At 44.6% G+C, this 13443-nt stretch overlaps 1 protein-coding gene across 1 annotated transcript in view; it reads left to right on the top strand.

Moving 5' to 3' along the window:
- Positions 1–2787: 2787 nt before the first annotated feature.
- Positions 2788–13443, top strand: part of GRIP1 (glutamate receptor interacting protein 1) — a 341605-nt gene continuing 330949 nt past the window's right edge. Inside the window, exon 1 of the mRNA XM_076332384.1 lies at positions 2788–2885. Coding sequence (XP_076188499.1) covers positions 2831–2885 — 55 coding nt within the window. The 5' untranslated portion in view covers positions 2788–2830. The remainder of the gene's footprint in view (positions 2886–13443) is intronic.

Genomic DNA, 13443 nt, shown 5'->3' with positions numbered 1-13443 from the left:
CTGTCAGCTATTTAATATGTAGTATGCTTATTCCAGAGAAGCCAGCGGTATTTATAAAGAACAGGACTTATCCCTTATTTTTTAAAAACATTTCTGGAGCAAATCCAAACCAGCAGCTGGGATTTTATGACTCCTGCAGGACCCTGAAAAATCCCACGTTCAGTCCTAAGGAATTTTTACTCACATTCAAAGTGATAGCACTATAAAAAAAAATAGCTAGAAAATGGCTTATTGTGGACTGAAGAGTAGGGCAATCTATTACTTTATTCCTCTGACCTGCAATTTTGCAGAAGTCCAGTGCTGGCAAAAAATCAGCTGGAGGATAAGAACTACAGTGTTAAGGCTCAATATTTGTATTTTTTTTAATTCATAATGGAAAGGCTAGGAGTAAAATCTGGACATCAGAGGTAGTAGGTAAGATTTAGGACATGGATGACACACAATCATCTGAAGTTTTATTTCATTCCATAGCACTTCAAAGCCCAAGTTTCTTTTAAGAAACGGCAGAGGTTAGGAGAGTAAGTGCCAAAGTGATTTTTTAAAAGTAGCTATATGGCTTCGAAACCACGTCATTGCCTTGAAACCTGTTTCCTGGCTGTGCATTCTCCAGCAACTCTTGGGACAGTTTTCGGCACCTGCTCCTTGTGTGGGTGCCTGCTGGGCCGAGCAGCTGCAGAGTCTTGTCCCACTCCGTTTCCTCTGAACCTGCCTTGGGCAGTGCAGTTGCTCTGCCTGCACGCCCCAAAGGCATCTTCTGGAAGCTTTGCCCTGTGAGCAAAGAATCTGGCTGGAGATCTTTATTTTATAATGCTTAGAAATTCACATGCACACTCGCATTTTTCTTTAGAAATGCCAATTAAAAAACCCCCAACATTATTTAAGTAAAGGGACTAAAGGAGAATAGTAGCATAAACGTGTCTCTTCTTGAAGAAAGGACAGAAGACTGTGGTTCAAAGATACAGGAAATCCAAATTTAGTACCCCCAATAATGAAACAAAAATATCAGTGGTAACACAATTCAAACTTGACATAAACCCAGTCTGACACTTCCAACTCGGTAAAATGTTTTTGGTTTGTTATCATCGTGCCGTTGGATTTTGTTCTAGATCAGGTTATCACCCGTGCTCTCGCAGGCAGCAAGAGAGTTGGCGGCAAAAGCAACTCCTTATCGTATACTCTTAATTCAGCAGAAATCCGGGATATGCCTACTCCTCATTTGGATCACACTGGTACTGCTCAGTGATGCTGCCACGCGCGACTGCAGCTTTACCGATGACGGGACCGCGGCCCAAGTGCAATCAAGGAAGAGCCAGTTGCTGCAGCTCTCATCAACGGGATTTTAGTCAAGGGGTTTTCATGAGTATCAAGACACACATTCTGCTTTACGCGCTGGCACAAAGTCAACGCAGAAAAATGCTGTGTCAGGAAACTGTCATTATGTTTACAGCAGAAATTAAATTCAGGAAACCCTTCAAATCTTCATCTGAATGAAGGGTTCACGTGTAGTTGTTTGACCATGTAAAATTACATAATTTCTATAAGTACGAGGAAATGAGAGACAATACAAAAATAATCACAACATAACTGTTAGGCAGAACGAAGCTCATATAGCAGTCCACCCCTAGAAGTGCCTCGGCAAAAAAAAATAGCTTCACTTAGATTACTATCATTATTTTAGAATAACATTCAAACCTGCCACTTTGAATTTTTATAGTGGAGGTTTTTTTCTGTAAAAAATAAAAGGAACGTTTAATTGCCGCAGCATTAGTCTCCTATTAGGACATGGCTGTGTCAGAAATAATTTTAGTGGCGAGATTCGAGGTCTTTTGGTCAAAAGGTCAAGCGGAATTGGCTGTAATAATGGCAGAAATCCGACCTGTCACAACCGGGTCCCGGGCTCTTTATGGTGCAAATTCTGGTTTATTTGATCAAGGGGCTGTCAGTGCCGCTCCTTGGGAGCTTGCCTGTATTTTAACTCGTCGTTTCCTAGCTTCCCCACATGCGGGTGCAGGCTGACTCGCCAGTCGGGAACTGGGAAGGGAAGGGGACGACCCCATTTTCATGCCGCATCCGTGAAGCGGGAGCCGCCGGCCGAGGCGAAGGGCAGGGCGGGGTGGTCGCGCACGGCAGCAAACGCCGTATCCCGCAATTCGGGCGTCCGGGGGGGCCAAAACTCAGACCCTTCCGCAACTGAGGAGACGGCGAGCCCGGGCCGCGCGTTTCACGCCCCCCTGCCGTCTCCGCAGCCGTTAACACGCGTGTGGCGGCCGCACCCACAGCCCCCCGCCCCTCTCCGCCCGCGGCGCGGACACGGCGGGGCGCGGACTGGCTCCCCGCGGCCTGCGCCCGGTGCGGCGGCACCGCGCCCGCGCCCCGGCCCGCACCTGGCGGCCGAGCGGCGGCAGCCCCCGCTCCCGCCCCGCCCCACCTGGCCCCGCCGCGCCTGAGCGGGGCCGGGCTGGGGCCGCCCGCGGGCCCTCCATTGTGCGGCCGGCGGCTCGGGCGGTCCCACCTGCCGGCGGCGGGGAGGGCCGGGCGCCCCTCCGCGCCTCCCCCTCCCCCAATCCCCCCGCCTACCCCCGCTCCTGTCCCCGGCTGAACCGGGGCGAGCCCGCCCCGCGCCCTCCCTCCCGTCCCCCAAGCTGGCGGAGCTCCGCCGCCTCCCCTCCCCCCGTCCTCCCTCCCTCCCACCGCGCGGCCGCCGCCCCTCCGCCGCTGCCCGCCGGAGCCGCCGACTTCCCCCCGAGCGCGGGTCGCCGCCGCCTCGCCCTGCCATGAGCCGCCCCCCGCAGCCGCCGCCGCAGCAGCGCTGAGCGGGGAGCGCGGAGCCATGCCGGGCTGGAAGAAGAATATCCCCATCTGCCTGCAAGCCGAGTCGGAGCGAGGTGAGCGAGGAGCACCGGGGGCGGTAGCCACCGGGAGGGAAGGAGGGCGGGGGGCTGCCGCGCCGCCGGGTCCCGTCCCCCCCGCCCCCCATCCCCGGGGCACGGCGGCAGCCGCCCCGCGGGGGGACGGGCGGGCGGCCCCACGCCTTCCATCTTGCTCCGCCGTCGCGGCAGGAGCGGGGGACGCGCGGGGCGGCGGCGGCGGCAGGAGGCCGGCACCCGGGGGTCGGGCCGGGGAGGGGGGGGACACGGGGCCGGGCCGCGCCGCCTCCGCACCGGCGGCAACTAACTTTTCTCCGCGGTGCCGCCGACCGCGCTCCTCCAGGCCAGGCTTCTAAAGCCAGGGGGGCGTGAGCTGAGGACGGGGGGGGGGGGGGTGTGTGCTCCGAAGTGACTTCGCGAAACTTCCCTGCGTGAGGCTCAGCCACCGGGCCGCCACTCGTGTCGGCGGGGGACGAGGCTGGACCCGTCCCGTCACGTCCCGCCCCGCCCCGGGGGGCGCCGGCACGGCGGAGCCGCGAACGCCCGCTGCGAACCGGCAGCGATCGCGCCTTGGCGCCGAGCGGTGCCCGGAGGAGCTGCCCCGCCAGTCCCGCCGTCGGCCGAGGAGTGGCCTCGAGTCCCTAAACCCCGGCGTAGGGGTCGGTACTGGCGGAAGGCGGATAGTTTCTGGTCAGTCTTCAAAATGAACGGTCTGTTTATTCTAATAAAAAGGTAACTTTGCCATTTCCTCAAAGAGGGCCTCCGTCATGGGAGGTTGTCATGTCACTGCTCTCTCCTCAGTCTGTGAGTCAAAGGAGAAAAGGCTAGTACGCCATTTACACTTGGGAACTTTCAGGTATGCCCGTCGTCTTATATCTTTGATTTACAGGTCGTTAATTCCATGGTAGCATATGGAGTCCTGAAGTAGGACGTTTGGTTTTGGTTGCCGCCGTATTGGAGAGAGCGCTGTACTGCTAGGGACAAAAATTCACCGAGCATTAAAACAAGAGGAGGTTTTGTTTGCTGTGTGGAAGAAGTATTGTACCCTTGTGTTGGAGGTGGAGGTCTGTTGCAGAACTGCTGCCCTGCTTCTGACTAGTAAATCCTATCCCTAATGGGAAGTTCATTGCAAACATGACATCATAAAAATTGTAGCTGAAATTGGAGCAGGTATTTCAGCTGTGAAAAGCTAGATTTTTAGTCTTTCCTCTTAGTAAATACCATCATTACTAAAAATCTGTGGTCATATTTCTTTATGTCAGGAGTCTGTGTAGCTGAGGAATCGCAGAAATGGGATGGATGACAGTTGTCAAAATATATCAGATGCTTTTACAGACGAGGAAACTTCAGAAAGGGTCTAATCTGGCCGTGTCAGAAACTGGAAAGATCTTCTTGTTTCATTCTGCATAAAGGTTGTGTCATGAGCTGTAGCATGTGGGCTTGTCTTTATTCAAAGTAAACAGTGGTAATGGTTTTGCTCTGATGGGTTTAATGCCAGTTAGAATACTGATTTGTTAACAGTTCTTGTTTATTTCTATTTTCTATTTAATCTCTTTCACATCTTCATTATGAAGCTGGATAGATTTATATGTTAATAGTCTTATCACTGATGCTTTTCTTTATTGCATTTCCACTGCGTAAATAAAAAGCTCCTCTGTGCTAAAGTAAATGATTACCTTCTAAAGTATGTTTCATTATATATTGCTCAAGTTTAGCTAGTAATTTAGCACGATGCCAGTTACTGGAATTTTTCTGCTTTAGACTTGGAAAAATATTAAATGGTCAAAATAGTTAATCAGTGTTGAATTTAATAGTCCTTGAGTATGAAAAATAGGTGAAATGAAGCTTTCAAACTGGCCAGAAAAAAGGCCAGTGCAGTAATGAAATGAAGGTGCATCTTCAGCTAATGTAGGAGTTTAGTATGGCATTGAGTTAAAAGGCAATTACAGATACAGTTAAGTTCTGGTTCAAAGCCAGTTGTGCTAACATCCCCCTCTGCTGTTTCTAGAAAATATTTCCATTCAGTTACTCTGCAGAACATTTTATGTACATTGTGCTATCAGAAGACTTCGGTGAATGTAAATGCTGTTATTTTAAACTAACATTGTAGCCGGTAATTTTCTATGACTTAGATATGGAGTAATATTGGATGTGAAATATTTAGTAATATAAATTGTATTTGTCACATATACAAGCATACTCATATATAGGATATAAAATATCCATTTATCCTTCCATCCCAAATGCGTGTTTATATTGGATAATAACACTTATATAGAATATAAGAATAAGAAACATTTCATGCGTGTGTATTTTCTTTGATTTTATGTACCTGTAATCTGATTGCGTAAACCAGTGTTTTCTTCTAGTGAGAAGAGCTAGTCTTTATTCAACCCCGTGAACACCAGCAGGACTGACTAGTAGTGATTTTGCTGTATAACAACACAAAACTGCTCAGTTAATTTGGTGCTGAAGTTTCTTGGTGGTGGATACTCCTAAAGCAGACTATAAAAATGAAAAAAAAAAACCAACCCCACAACCCAAACCAGAAAAAACTAAACAAAACCTCAGAAAACAAGTGAATAGCTAAATAATTGCGGTTCATCCATGTGCCTCCTGCTGGCTTTCCCCTTCAGTCTCAGCTTTATTGTATCCACAGTCTGTACACCCCTTCTCTGTCATAATAAACAGTCACTATGCAGCTTTAATTTCAAGTCTAGTTGTAGCAGCAGGTTTGAACTGGAAAAGAAGAGGTCGCTGGAGGTGCTGGGAAAACTGGGAAGGCAAAGATTTCCCTATGGTGAGCCACAAGTGATTTGTACAGACCATCTTTCCCCAGGCTTTTTCCCCTCAAACCTCACAGGCTTCCTTTTAGCCTCTCCTCAGGAGCTCTGCATCTATAAGCATGCAACTCTGTAGAGCTGATCAGGCCCCTATGTCCTCAGCTGAGGAGAGGAGAGAAGATGTGGGCGCTAAGATGTGAGGCTTGAGAGGTGGGTGGATTTGTTAGAGAGGATGTGGGAGCTGCGTGGAAATCTTGCTGTATCCCTGAGGCAGCTTGAAAGGTTCACGGGGTGCTGTCTCCATCCAAACCAATGCAGCATTGCTTTGGGGAGCACTTCAGATACTGTTGTATCTCCCCTGGTGCTCAGTTCATCTAGTACGTCAGGAGCTGGATGGTGGTGCTACTGCAGCAGCATGTTTCTGGTGCGAGGGCTCAACTCAAAAGACCACCTGTGGAGCTTTGTTGTTTTGATGTGAGGAGCTGTCGGGATATTGCAGTCATATCCTTGTGCAGACACGCTGGGTTTGCTCCAAGCAGGGTTATTTTAGTATATCAGTATCCTTGTTTGCCCCTTCCTTGCTTCAGAGCTCCCCTTCCATGTTGAATGCCTATCTGAAAAAGTCCTTAGCTCAGCCCATCTTCGTTGTTCCTACAAGTCATGTGCTGAAATGGAGGTTATCCAAAAAATTGACAAAATCAGAATTTTGCTAATGGAAATTGGCCAGTCTTACTGAAATGAAGTAGCAGAGTCGTGGTCAACGCTGTTGGCTCACCTTGGCAATAATTGACATCCCGTGTGAAGGAGAATAACCTGGGTTAACGTTTCAAGCACCAGAGTGCATGTGTGCATGTAGGGTTTAGCATTTGTGAGACCCTTTTGTTGTTGAGAAGATTCTCTTCCAAGGGGTGGCAATCAGTAGTATTTCAACAAGTATTTTTAGATGTCTTCACTGCGGAAATTATGTGGAATACTTGCGTCAACTAAAAAATCATATTGTGCCATTTTTTAGAGGCTAAAACCATATTTAAGATAAGAAGTGGATAGCTGCTTTTTTGTGCATACTGCAGCGCAGTTACTGGGTTTCTCCTGCCTGCTCTGTAATCGAGCAGTACTCTGCAGTGGCTGTGCCGCTTCTGGCTTCCACTGCCACGATTATCACAAGGAGTCCTCTCCTTTAGAGGACAGGAATTGTGCTCTGTGTTGAGTAAAATGACTGTAACGTACGCCTGATGCAGTAAACCCTGTCATTTAAAAAATGACATGTGAAGACTTACCAGTATAAGACAGTGTCATTAAAATTCAGGGCACATTACCCCCTCCCCAGTTTTCTGCCTAAGGTGCTAAATCAAATCTTGTTATAAACCACCTAAAACAGTTTTTGAGGTGACATCTGAGCAAATACTTAGAGAAGAAAAATGTTCCTGGAATTAATTTTGTTCGATATCCCTTCCAATCAAGTTAAATGAAGGCATTTTATGGAACTCCTGTTTCAACTTTATAGCTGACCAAGTTTGACAGGAGTACAGAAAATAGTATTTGTATATCTTGTATGTTCACTATGGGACTGTTTGAGATCCCTTAATGTACATGGTTATTAATTTTAAGAATGCATCTAAGTGTACTTTGGTCTTGATTTTTTTTTTTTTTTTTTAAAAAAAAGGTATAATACCTTCCACAGTTGTTCTGCCTCTATGCTTAACACGGTAGCCCAGTTACATTGAGGAAGAAGGAAAGACTGTATTTTTATTTTCTGCTCTTCCATCCATCTTCACAGTGCTTGACAGTCAGGGAAAGCAGGTGAACTTTAGGAAGTATTTTAAAGGAAACATTAGGAAGTGTTTTAAAACCCAGGACTCGAAGATAAAAAAAAATATGCAAGTATTTTGTGAATCCTGACTCAAATACAAAACGAGCGTGTTCTCATGGAAGATGTTCTGACAATAAGCCTCTCTCCCTGAGGTTACTGCTGCGTGAGCTTGTCTGCTCATCTCAAGCTGGAAGAGAATCAGTTTCTCAGGTAAGGGAGAGGTATGGGCCCGTTAACTTAATCGTGTTATAGTGGCATAGCAATTTACATCTGATCAAACGAGGCCACTTTCACAGAGGATATGCTTCATACTCTTTCCAGGTGCATGTTAAAAAGTTAGCTTATGTTTTCAACACAAAAGGCTGAGGATAACTGTTCGTTGTCTTTTAAGCTCTGGCCTAATAAGGCAAGAGGAATCTCTTCCTTTTTGAGCTTAAGTGGGTCCTTGGAAACCAAAGAAAGTAAGCGCTGGAGACCTAGTGCTTGCATTTAGCTGACTGATTTGTACACTTCGGGATGTCAAGAAGGTTTGGGATCGGAAACCTTGTGCAAAGCCTTTCTGTCTGTCTTCATCTGTTTTCTCACTTGTGTCACATGCCTGCTGAAAAGTTAAAGTATAAACCAGATGGCAGAATACCTTTTGTGAGGAGAGGATATGCTTGCGGTGGCAGCCCTAAGAATCAGGACATTGGCGGTGAACATTTGGAGAGGTGCTTGGAAGATCATCTCTACCCCAGTGAAGGCATTGCCTAGCCTTAGTGTGGAGGCCAGACAGACATCTAGTGAGTGAACAATTGGGACAATTGGTCAGTTATGCTATGCAAAGCACACTGTAGTTGCTTACGTTTAAGGTGAAGAAGTCATGAATAACAGTGGTAAGGACAAAACGGGAAAGAAATCTGACCATGTCTTAGCTGCTGCCATAACATAAGAAGCTGGCTTAACTAGCTGCCTTCCCGTCCTCCAGTAGCATCTGAAAATGTAACTAAGTCTCAAATTGAAAACCACTAATAATGATAGATACATTAATAACAAAGTACTAATTACAAACGGTATGTATTTTGTCCTTGTCAAGGCTTCTGCCTCTTTTCACCTCTGTCTGACTGAACTGCATCTTGGACAGTTGGTCTTTCTCCATTTGCTAATCTGAACGCTGGTGAAGACAATTTGCCAGGTGGGATAAGATGATGCTCTAGAGCTGGTTTTCATCAGCATGTGAAGGACAGAGGCACTGTGTCAAGTTTTTTCATTCTGTCTCTTAAAACCAGCTGGGACTGGGAGGGCTCTAACACAGGGATGGAGAGGAGGCAACAATTACTCCCTAGTGCCCTTTTAGCATGAAAGGAACTGAGAATAAGCAAAAAGCATCTACATCTCTTGTGATCTGCACAGCCAAGTTAAGTGTTTTATGACCTGCAGTGCTAAAAGAATTTGATAAATGTTGCAGAATCTTCATGAAGATGCAGTCTTCACTGGTTGCTGGGAGATGATCGCCTACTGTGTCAGGGTCATAACCAAGGTGTTTTCCTATATAGAAAGAAAATGTGAGATACTGGGTGCAAATAAACAATTTCTATTTTTGGCAGAGGCAAAACAGTTTTTGCTAATGTTTGTCAAAAATGGAGTTAGATTTGCCATCAATGAGTGGTGACTTAATGATATGGCAGCAAACACTCTAGCTTCCCTCAAAGAACAGCAACATATAGAATTTGAAGCACTAACAGTATTTGCCACTGACGGGCACAGTTGCTTTTGCAGGTATCTGGGAGCCGTGAAGGGTATAAGCTCTAAACACAAGTGCTTGATCAGAGTTCCTGTGTGCTGAAACATTAGAGAGACACATAGCCTGAAACACAGAAGCTTCAGTGTTAGATCCTTCAGTAGCTTAGACATAAGACAACTTTTCTTGAATCTCAACACATACCTATATCCCTACTATGGGTTGGTTTTTGTATGATTCGAAATTACCTGAGCTGCCACTGCTCAAGGTTCTCCATGAAGAGCTGTCAAGACTGTGTTGTGCTCAAGTGGCTGCAGTGGGCAAGGCTTGATGGTACACCTTCTCCACATTGCTCATATCTGAGTCCTGTTTAATCATGCTGGTGCTTATGAAAAAGGATGCACTGAGTCAGCAGTCGTCTGTGAGGGTCTTATGATTGTGGCTGTGAAATTCTTGGTTGTTTGAATGTTTTTCCTAAGCCATTTGAATTTATGCCCGTTGGAATGTCAAGAGTACTGTCCGTCCTGACTTAATGCAAAACCAGGCTAACGAGATCTGTCAGCATCCTATGTGGGTGGAGGCAGGGCGATCACCTGCTCAGCGTTTCAGTCTGGCAAGATGAGCATAACACCCTGTAAAATTCGGGGTAAAATAGTAACATTTATGTTGGATACAAGTGATCTTGATTACTGTATCACCCTACTAATTTTTCTTTGCTTCCTCTTCCTGCTGGCACAGGCTGTGCCGGGTGGCTGGGCAACACAAACCGTTCTGGCGTGTCCTGTGGTGTGGGGTGGCCAGGTTTTATGGTTCTGAATGATGCTGATGATCTAATGTGTTTTTTTAAAAAGTCATTATCAGTGCTAATTCTGCTTTTCACTGATTCTGCATCACAAGTTAGAAGCAATGTTCTTTGCTTGCTATTGAAATATTTTAAAGAGAACACACGAAGGAAAAAACAGGTAAGCAGGGGCTGAGAACTTTGATACTGATACATATTTCACATGGAATTTTGTTGTCTTCTCTCTTCGGAAATTACCACAGGAATCGAGAAAGGCAGGCATGACTGACACAGTCTCAATCTTTCTTGTGCCTTGTTTAATTTCTTATTATCAGTGAAAATCGCCACCGAGAAGATTCTGCTACTGTGCAGGGAAATCTGCAGAGAATATTTTAATAGTTTTACCATCCTCTTTACATACTGGGAGTTTAGGGAGTTCCACAGTTGCCTCGCTAAAGTTTAAATCTTCTCTCAAAGTAACATAATTTCTTTATTCCCTGAAATATAAAGATAGAAATGTAATGATGACAGTTAAAAATAACTGTCAATGAAACTTACTTATAATTTTTTTTTTTATACCAGTGGGACAAGACTGAGTTTTTAATGCCACCATTTTGTGGGGTGCTAATTGAATATTGTGTAACTGAATATCAACGTTTCCTTATTAGCAGACAGGATTTTGAACGTTGTAAAGTACTGCCAGAATGTGTCCTCCCATTAACTGTCTTTCCTAGGAAGGCAGGCACCACATAAAACGCTTATTTTTGTTTAGTAAGCCACACTGTGGAGCGCAGCACTTTCTTCCTGAAGCAGTTTCACGGTAGGTGAACGTACAGTGGGACATGATCTCTCTGTCCCACACTGTAAAGTGTGAATTAAAACCAACACATTTACATTTAACCAACAAAACGGAGAACGTCATACTGGTGACTGGAGCATGTGTTTAAGTGAGCCAGATCTGAGATGATTCTTCATGTTTCAAGCTTTTTGTTTCTATGGATATCAATTAGCAAGATAGAAGTGATGCCAGCTTTTTTACATTTGCCTGCGATGGAGACCAGGTGTTCCACAGTCCAACACATGTTTGTCAGTTTAGCCTCTTCTACAGCGGAACAATATTCCTGAGAACAATTTTTTCAGGCAAAGAAATGAAGAACAATAACTGGTACTTTTTGGAGGGTGGTATAGTAATGGCTAACAATGTGCCAAATCCTTTAATAGTGGTCAAAAACGTCTGTGGGATAAATGTGTTCTGCATGGGCAGGAAGAAAGAAGTTGGGTCCTTGAGGTAGTGACTGCCAGTGGTTCAGAGCAATGGTGTTTGCTGATGGGATGCCATATTGAAAGTTGTTATTAAAATAGGAGTAACACATCTGTGGACTATTTGGATTACATTACTCTCTTCTATTTGAATTATCATCTCTGTGGACCACATACTGTGTCCTTTGTACTGTGATTGCAAAGAGGAGCTTCCCTGCTGCTTCTGTCTTTCACCATCATTGCCAGCTCCTGGTCACTAAAGATCAGCAATGAGCTGGTGCTCACAGGTGCTGCCTCTCACCTGAGAAATTTTTTTGGCATCTGAATGAAGCCAGAATAGTTCCAAGAAGTAAGTTGCATCAAGCTCCCTGCTATACTCTGCATTCTCAAAATCTCTTTCAAGCATTGGTAACTGGCAGGATTTTGTACTCACTTGTGCCCACGCTCCTCATGGCAGGGTTGGGACCTGAGTCTAAGATGAGGCTGTTGTGGAATAAACACACCATTTTACTACTCTGACAAAAATTTAAATTCAGTGGCATTTTCAGTGAAGTATTTGAGTTGTTTTTGTGTTAGGAATGGATTATTTACAGAACAGCTGGGCAGAAAGTAGAGCAGTAGTCACACAGAAAATACTCTGGGGAGTGAAGTTCACTGCCCGGTAAATGGATGCAACTCTGCTGGATTCTGGAGGTTAATTCACTTGTGCCAGCAAATTTACTGAGCCCTTGTAGCTGTTAGTGGAGGCCATTTCTTAGTCCAAGGTCTCTTCTGAAAAGTCAGAGAAAACTATTGCCCAAAAATACGTTGCTTCCTTCCCATATGTCTGCCAGTTTTATTCTTTCTTATTTTTAAGTTTTCTGGTGTTTTTGTAAATACCATAATGTTTTTGAATGTGGTGAGAAAATTTGAGCCTGAGCCTTTTCAAAATGCCCGATATATTTGATAAAACTTCCAATTTTGTGAGGAATATACCTGTAAATTAATTGACTTTTTTTTTTTGGTAATACTAACCTTTCCCAAACCAAACAAACAGTATATAAGATGTAGGCTTTAAGTAAACTGTGTTGTAAAAGGTTCTACGTACATCATGATTTGGCAGGACCACGGAAACGCATCTCTTCTCTTACAGAAATGTATTTTGAAATTATAATTTGTGGTGCTTTTAACTGCACCCCTTACCAGGACTGTTTGCAAAACATGCAGGAGCCAGATAAACTTGCAGGATTTGCAGGTTAAAAGTGAAGCAGTTGATTAAATGCTTTCAGCTGGGGTGTGGGTGTCTGTATGGACAGAGGAGAGAAAGAATGAAAAGGATAATGTATAAGGATAATTCAGTAGCTTTATACTTGGAGCTCTTGTGAGTCAATAACTTAATTCAGGAACATTATTAGTAGCCAAAAAAACCCCCAAACACCCCCTTCACACCTCAAGCACAAAGTGTTAAAACATGGTTGGTGTTTTTTGTGTCTTCACATTTGCTTATTGAACACACACATCTTGTAACTTAAGTTTCGTGTTGTCTTGATTTGGATTATAAGGCTTTATTATTCCCAAGCTTTCCCATCATTACTACTGCTGATAAAAATGATGCACTAACTCAGGCTTTTCTTATGGTCTGTCTTATTTCCTGTGTCTGTCTTGAGTGTACTAGCCCTAAAGTTTTTGAAATTTCCTATCTGGCTAAGGTGTTGCTTTCACGTGTCCACAGATTCAGGCATGCACTGGTACCTATGTTTATGTGTTTGTTTAAAAAAACAAAAAGATCATGGATATTATGTATTGTATTAGTTCATCATTCTGCTTAGACGCATTTTAGATGTGTTCACTGCTATTTGTTCAAATATTCAGTGTGAACTGATTCTTGCTTTTCAGAACACTTTAATATGAAAAGAGCCTCAATTTTCAGATTACTTGCCCTCTGTCATTAAATATAAATTTTTCAAACCAAAGAAAAAGAATAAGGTTCAGCTGCTGGCTCTATATTCTATTTTCTGCTTTCGTCAAAGATCAGGGTAGTAGGTAAGTAGTGCCTGAAGCTATACTCCTATACATATGTTTCTTTTCTGTAAAGTAATTGAAGTAATTTTAAAAAACACCACCTCTGAGAATTTTATGATGAACTTCTCGGGTAGGTGGCTTAAGTATAGAAAACATCCTTGTAGTTGAGTTACGGCGTTCCAGGTCATCTGAAAAACTTGTCTTAATACTTTTCTTTCCCA

The sequence above is a fragment of the Aptenodytes patagonicus genome, chromosome 1, assembly GCF_965638725.1.
Source record: "Aptenodytes patagonicus chromosome 1, bAptPat1.pri.cur, whole genome shotgun sequence".
NCBI classification, from domain to species: Eukaryota; Metazoa; Chordata; class Aves; order Sphenisciformes; family Spheniscidae; genus Aptenodytes; species Aptenodytes patagonicus.
This window is presented reverse-complemented; position numbering and strand designations above follow the sequence as displayed.